This window comes from Hippoglossus hippoglossus, chromosome 15 (assembly GCF_009819705.1).
Source record: "Hippoglossus hippoglossus isolate fHipHip1 chromosome 15, fHipHip1.pri, whole genome shotgun sequence".
Taxonomy (NCBI): domain Eukaryota; kingdom Metazoa; phylum Chordata; class Actinopteri; order Pleuronectiformes; family Pleuronectidae; genus Hippoglossus; species Hippoglossus hippoglossus.
Genome location: NC_047165.1, coordinates 41706 through 49249, shown reverse-complemented (window position 1 = coordinate 49249; position 7544 = coordinate 41706). Strand labels below are relative to the sequence as shown.

At 46.1% G+C, this 7544-nt stretch overlaps 1 protein-coding gene across 1 annotated transcript; it reads left to right on the top strand.

Moving 5' to 3' along the window:
- Nucleotides 1-1236: 1236 nt before the first annotated feature.
- On the top strand, nucleotides 1237-7139 carry LOC117775209 (synapse differentiation-inducing gene protein 1). Its single transcript, XM_034608142.1, has 4 exons — nucleotides 1237-1499; nucleotides 2068-2723; nucleotides 3481-3618; nucleotides 6646-7139. Exons 2-4 carry the CDS (start codon nucleotides 2169-2171, stop codon nucleotides 6802-6804), a joined length of 852 nt encoding a protein of 283 aa, XP_034464033.1. The 5' UTR covers nucleotides 1237-1499; nucleotides 2068-2168; the 3' UTR covers nucleotides 6805-7139.
- Nucleotides 7140-7544: the final 405 nt, after the last annotated feature.

Sequence of the window (7544 nt, the reverse complement as noted above, 5' to 3'; positions counted from 1 at the left end):
GTGTCTGTGCAGCGTGGCTGCAAACTAACACGCCGACCCACCATCAAACTGTGTCCGGCTGTGGACTGCTCTGTCCAGGTTCAAAACACTGGCAGAGTGTAGCCTGTGCTACAGGATGATGGACAATGTGCTGGCTTTTAGACACATGGGCTGTTGGGGGGGATTTTATTTTCTCTGGGAGAAGATGAGGATCTGACTATTCATCTCTAATTAGAGATTTACTTTGATTTTGATTGTGTTTTTAAAAAAAAAAACCTATTTATTAACCTTGTTTTGTGGTTTTGCATTTGGTGGATGATGTGACAAAGCTCTCTCCCTCTCCCTCCCCCATCTCTCTCTCTCTCTCTCTCCCCCCCTCACTCCCTCTCCTTCCCCCATCTCTCTCTCTGTGTCTCTCCCACCCCCCTTCTCTCTCTCTCCCCCCCTCACTCCCTCTCCCACCCCCCATCTCTCTCTCTCTCTCTCTCTCTCCCACCCTAGCTCCCTCTCCCTCCCCCATCTCTCTCTCTGTGTCTCTCCCACCCCCCTTCTCTCTCTCTCCCCCCCTCACTCCCTCTCCCACCCACCATCTCTCTCTCTCTCTCTCCCTCTCTTGCTCTCTCTCTCCCCCCCCTCGCTCCCTCTCCCACCCACCATCTCTCTCTCTCTCTCCCCCCCTCACTCCCTCTCCCACCCACCATCTCTCTCTCTCTCTCTCTCCCCCCCTCACCCACCCACCATCTCTCTCTCTCTCTCCCTCTCTTGCTCTCTCTCTCCCCCCCTCACTCCCTCTCCCACCCACCATCTCTCTCTCTCTCTCCCCCCCCTCACTCCCTCTCCCACCCACCATCTCTCTCTCTCTCTCTCTCCCCCCCTCACCCACCCACCATCTCTCTCTCTCTCTCCCTCTCTTGCTCTCTCTCTCCCCCCCTCGCTCCCTCTCCCACCCACCATCTCTCTCTCTCTCTCCCCCCCTCACTCCCTCTCCCACCCACCATCTCTCTCTCTCTCTCTCTCCCCCCCTCACCCACCCACCATCTCTCTCTCTCTCTCTCTCTCCCTCTCTTGCTCTCTCTCTCCCCCCCTCGCTCCCTCTCCCACCCACCATCTCTCTCTCTCTCTCTCCCCCCTTCTCTCTCGGTGTCGCTCTCTCTCTCTCTCTGAGTCTCTCTCCCTCTCTCTCTCCCCCCCCCCTCTCTGTCTCTCTCCCTCCCCCCTTCTCTCTCGGTGTCTCTCTCTCTCTCTCGCTCTCTCTCTCTCCTCTCCTCCTCCTCTTCTTCTCCTCCATCACTTGTTCTCTACAGGAGAATCCTCCTCCTCATCCACCGACCACACGGACTCCTGCCTGCCCGCCTGCCCGCCTGCCTCTCTCCTCTCTCGGCTGTCTGTGTCGCGGAGCACCGGACCTTCTTACCGGGACTCTCGGTTCTCCACGCCATTCAGAACGCAGTGCAGGGCGGCTGCAGAGCGGAGGGGGGGTCGGATGGACGGATGCGGGGTCTCGTGTCTCACCTTGGGAGGTGAGTGTGCGTGACGCGTGTGTGCGCGTTTGTCCTCTCGTGATCAGGACGCGTGTAACCGGTATGACGTCAGAGCCGATGACACTGTCGGTATTCAAGTGATGAGATCTGACTGTGTGTGTGGGACTGTTTGGGAGTGTGTGTGTGTGAGAGAGTTTGTGTGTGTGTGTGAGTGAGTGAGTGTGTTTGTGTGTGTGTGAGAGTGTGTTAGTGTGTGAGTGGGCGAGTGAGTGAGTGTGTGTGTGAAGCAGAAACTGATGGAGGATTTTAACAGGATTTATTGTTTATTTGTTGCTGATCTTCCAAAAAAGCAGCTGAATCGACGGTGATCAGCTTTTGTTTGTAGTGAACTCAGTGATGAACAAAAAACTGTCACTGGATCATGTGACACTGAAAGAAAATTTAAAACATCAAGATTCTACATAAAATTCTGCAGAATCTGAATTCTATGGTTTCTCTGTGGATGACATTATCAGGAAGTGATGTCATACTTACATAGTTTCATGTGTAAACATCAGTGATCATCCTGCTGAACGTGAATCAATAAAAATGTTTTTCTGTTTGTCAGGAGAGCTCAGCCTGCATTACCTGACCCCTGACCTCTGACCTGTCACCTCTGATGCCTGACTACTGAGTGATACCTCAGAGGAGGAGTGACCAGCAGGCGGGATGGAGGGAGAAGGAGAGGACCAGAGTCGAGGAGAAGAGGCTGAAACCTTCTCTACAGTGGGGTCATCTTCAGCCCGAGGAGGAGGAGGAGGAGGTGGCGACTGCAGACAAAATTGCCTCATTAACACCCACAGGCTGGGGGTGGAGCCACGAGAGAATCGGATGTCTGTGTACTCAGCTCCTCAGTATCAGGGTCATGTGGTGGTGAGTGCCCCCCCTCAGCAGGAGCATGGCGGCACTCCTACTCAGCTCCTGAACCCTAGTGCCCTCCTCCCTCACCAGGTGGTGGTGGACCCCCACCTCAGGCCGACCCCAGCCTTCCTCCCCTGCCTAGACGGTATCCTGCAGGCATGGGGGGAGGCAGGGGGAGGTGACTGCTGCGAGACCACCTTCATTGAGGGGCTTGTTCCTGATGCTTCCTCGTCCTGCGCCGCCACCGCAAAGGAGGCGATGCTGTTCACTGAGGGGAGGTTTCTGAATTTTCCTAGAGATAACACAAAGATTCACACGTTGTCGTACGAAATCGACGATGACGATGAGTTCCAGGAGCTGGAGGTAAAAACTTTCATTTAGAGAAGGCTCATTAAGAGAAGTGTGTTGTCAGCTTAGAGAGTGATTTTAGTTGAATTCAGAAGAGAAAGAGCACGCACCTGTTCTCAGGTCACTTTGTGTTTTACTCCCTGGTCTATAGATGAATGATGTCACAGGATGCTGCAGTCGGTCGTTTTTCTTTTAGAATAAGTTGACGTCAAATCATCAGGTTTGGTTTTGGAGGGAACATGAATTTCATCATAATAGTCAGATTCTACACACTGAAAACTGACGTAGACTCTGAGAAGAGGGGGGGGAGATACCACAGTGTGATTGACAGCTGGTAATGTACAATGGGGGCAGGTGGCACGTGTAGGTAGGCTGAACAAAAGGTCAAACTGAGGCTTCAGAACAGCAGCGCACAAACCAACAGGTGATGTCACGGTGAAGGTTGATACTTGATTCATCCTCTATCCGGTAATTAGTTACTTTTACTGTTACTTTACTCTGAAAGTCACAGAGTGGAATCAGTTTTGGTGTTGTGTAAGTAAACGTCATAGAGAAAAGATGAAGGATGTTCAGTGACCTCACAATACATCTATAATATATCTAATCTGTCAGAATGTCTGTATTTATATAAAGAAAATGGATTCAAACAAAGAAACCTTCAGACAATACTCAGGGCTGAAAACCCTGCATTCTGACTGACAGGAGAATAAATGTTTGTCACAAATACAGTTCATCCAGAGTGACCTGTGTGTGTGTGTGTGTATGTTTTCAGAGTGATTACTCCAGCGAATCAGAGAGCGAGGACACCTTCCTGTTAATACCTCCCAGAGATCACCTCGGTCTCAGCGTCTTCTCCATGCTCTGCTGCTTCTGGCCACTGGGCATCGCAGCGTTCTACCTGTCACACAAGGTGAGGACACACACACACAAACACAAACACACACCTTGTATAAGTTATCTGCAGTCAGCTGGAGGATGCTTCATGTGTCAAAAGATAATTACTTAGTGACACATGTAGTTTTAAATGAAGCAGCTGTAAGTATACATATATTATATATTATATATTTAAGTATAAACTGAAAAACAATTGAAAATGATCAACAGGTTTTAATAATGACAAATCAATCAGCTTTCTGATTATTAGTTAAATGTTCCTGTCAAACTTTATTGTTGTTTATAGTTGTGTTGTAAGAATGGACGTGTGTGTTTGTCTTTATATCAGAATCTCATGCAAGAGTGGCAGATGTGGTTTCCACGGAAACTGCACATCTAACGCTCCAAAAAAAAACAGGGCTGGTTGCCAGTGGCAACGTTTCCCACGATGAAAAATCCACTGAAAACAGAATGAGGAGGAGGAGGAGGAGAGGAAGATAGGAAGATAGTCACATTAAAGGAACAGTTCACCATCAACAGGAAAACATGGTCATCAGTGTTGTGGAGGTTTTCTGGAAGCTGGTGAAAGGAGAACTCAGACAGCAGCTGATGTCTTACGCAGAAGATTTTAATGTAGACTTGATGCATCAAGGAGACCAGAAGGTGAAACAATATATAAACGCTAACAGAGCAACATGAGCAACTGTCTCCACCAAGTCCGAAGATGTCTCCCACAGCCTCCCAGTATATCTCCCTCACCCTGCGTCACCCACTCCAACAGCACATCCATGAATGGCACTCTCTATATTACATGGAGGTGTTCGCATCCTATTGGATAGTTAAGCCTAAAGTATGCATAACTAAATCACATTGTGTCCTTGCATCTTGCCACTGGTGAAATACGCAAAAAAAGAGTTAAAGTTGGTGAGAGTTGAAGGTGGTGTCTCTCTGTCTGGCTCATCTGAGTTAGATATGAAAGTCCCTCAACGTAGACACAACAATGCACTGTTGTTAACGCACATTTAGTATATTTCATATTTTATTTTATATATTTTGTAAATCTTATAAGATTATATTTCTAATCTTGCATGGAGCTATTGGAACAAACACAATGTCCCCCTGGGATCAATAAGGTATTTCTGATTCTGATAACCTAACCTTGGGTCCTGCTTAGAGAAGGGAGTATGTGTGGAATTTAGACAGGCACTATTCTCCTGGACAGATATGATGTGTAATATACAATATACATAATATATAGTGGCATATACAGTAATGTGTGAGGATGTTAAAAAATTCCTTAACAATCAGCTCCGCTCTAATAATAACAATAATTATTAATGGTATTGTACAGTGTCTCAATTCAGCAGAGGCCTGAGGAGGAGTGAGACTGTCTGTTCTTCCTATTGTGTCACCAGCAGCCGTCTAGCACCGAAGCTTCGGACGAAAATAATCTTCGGTTGATTAAAAACGATTAAAATATGTTTTTTAACATTTGTACTGTTAGCTGTTCATGGGGTTAGGGTGAGATGGTAGAGATGGTGCATGACTCTAGAACCACAAGAGAACCTGTGTTTTGGGAGTGCAGTGATCTATTTGGATAATACAGTGTTATGAGCTCTTTGATATATGAAGGGTTTGAAGGACTTTCTATGTGAGGAGCAGGATCTTGATATTCAGAGTTTGACAAGGTGCCAATGCAGAGAAGCTGAGAGCAGTAATATGATCTCTCCTAGTTCCTGTCAGCACTCGTGCTGCAGCATCTTGGACCAACTGGAGGCTTTTCACAGACTTACTGGGACGTCCTGATAATAAAGAGTCACACTGATCCAGTCTAGAGGGAACAAATGGACGAGTTTCTCAGCTTCCTTCTGAGACAGGATGTTCCTAATGTTCATAATACTGTGCAGGTGGAAGAAAGCTGTCCTAGAGACTTGTTTTATATGTGGGTCACATGTCCTGCTCCTAACTCAGGTTCCTCACAGTGGAGCTGGGGGCCAAGCTAACACCAAGGGGACTATCTGGTCACAGTGTTTCTCTCAGATGTTTAGGGACCATTACAATGAGCTCAGTGCTGTAGTTAGTTATATGGTTTCTGTAATAGACCAGGTGTCTGTGCTTTTCATGGTGGTGGTGAATTGATTCCCTGATGGTTATAATTTCATTTGAAAGAAGTTCATGAAATTATTGCTCCTCAGAGGAATAGATGGATCAGTAGAGCTGTGACTCTCTGTCAGGTACAGAGCTGAAGAGGAACCTGGGCTTCTTCTTATTTTCTTCTAGTAATAATTTATAAATAGTACAATATAAATAGTAATTAAAACAAAACTCAGAATCGAATTGGCAGCTTATGTACTGCCACATGATCTAATATTGAAACAACATGTATTCATTTGTTTAATGCAGAACTCACTCAGGTGATAATTACCTCTGATTCAAATAACTACAAAAAACAACTAGAATTAAAGCACAAAGCATTGAAGCTACACCATAGGTGTGCACATAGCCTATGCAATGGGGCAGAGCATTCATAGTTGTGTGTAGGTTTGTGTGAGTCGTGCTGTAATTACACCACCGAAACACTAGTGGGGGGGGTATGGCGTAGGGCTCTATGTAGGGTACACATCTATGCATAGGCTACGGCGTAGCTTCAACACAGAAGCATGAATTGGGCTTAATGCTCTGTGGCCGTGTTCCTCTGTCTGTCTAACCCTGTGATTGTTTACATAAAAGGTATTTAAGAAAAGTGATTGTGTGTATTTTTGGTGAAAGGTATCACTTCACTGTATATAGTGTATCACTTTACTGACATGGTGTTCTGATAGATCACAAGAACAAGAACATGAGGTCACACTGACCTTTGAGCTTTGACCACTAAAATCTAATCAGTTCATCTGTGAGTCTCTCACACACACACACAAGAGAAGACAGAGAGGGAGTTAGCAGTTAGCTGCTGTGTTAGTGCCCAGGCTAACAACAGGAAGTGTCTTATCAACAGTGTGTGAATGTAGCATCATCACAGTGTTTGCATTTCAATAAAAGTTTTTCCTGTTTGCTTCCTCCTCAGACCAATAAGTCAGTGTCTAAAGGAGACTTCCATCTTGCCAGCTCCAGCTCGAGGAGGGCTCTCTTCCTGGCCGTATTGTCAATCACTATTGGGACAGGTATCTATGTGGGTGTGGGCGTGGCACTCATCGCCTACCTTTCCAAGAACCACCACTGGTAGTGATGGAAACTACGCCCTGTTCTCAACCTGGACTCTGGCCTCAGGTGAGCGTTTCCTCAGCAGGTCGGCTCAGGAGGACGAGACTGGTGATGCTGGAGCTATTAAAGACTTCAACCTGAAAGCTTTGAACCAATCAGATCCCAGGATCTGTGTGAGGAACTGTGGGAGTTTGGAACCAAGTGGAATAAACAAAGCTTTAGCTCCCGTTTTTCTGTGTGTTTCCAGTGTTTATTTCTCCTTCTGGATCCCTGAGACTGTATCACTTGAACTTGATGGATAATTTCTTGTCAAACCGTTTTTTTTTTTTTTGACAAAATAAAAACTGTTAAACTTGCTTTTTTCTCATCGAATGTGTATTTTCTTCTTTTTTTCTGAATCATCTTGACGTTAAAACAAAAACAAATTTAACGAGAACAATCTGATGAAATATCTGATCAATAAACTGTCTGCAACATTAAACCCCACCCACCTGTGTTATCTTAGGTTACAGGGTGATGGAAACAAACGTTGCTCTGCAGGGAGTCAGATGATCTGACAGGTGTCATGTTTACAAGGTGGAGCTTGGACAGAAAGCTGAGCGAGACACTCTTCTCTTTCTCGTCCCCATGGCAATGGTTATGTACCTGAACTGCCCCAAGGGGGTGCTGTTGCATAGCTAAACAGAACACACATTTGAGGGACAGAACAGTAAGTGTAGAAGGATCATTTATTTAAATTTGTGCACAGTTTTATCAGGGTTA

Excerpts from the sequence above, each read along its gene's own strand:
- LOC117775209 (XM_034608142.1), top strand. The coding sequence starts at position 2,169 with ATGGAGGGAGAAGGAGAGGACCAGAGTCGAGGAGAAGAGGCTGAAACC. Across the intron at positions 2,724-3,480 it reads ATGAGTTCCAGGAGCTGGAG|AGTGATTACTCCAGCGAATC; the intron begins GTAAAAACTTTC and ends GTATGTTTTCAG. Across the intron at positions 3,619-6,645 it reads CGTTCTACCTGTCACACAAG|ACCAATAAGTCAGTGTCTAA; the intron begins GTGAGGACACAC and ends CTTCCTCCTCAG.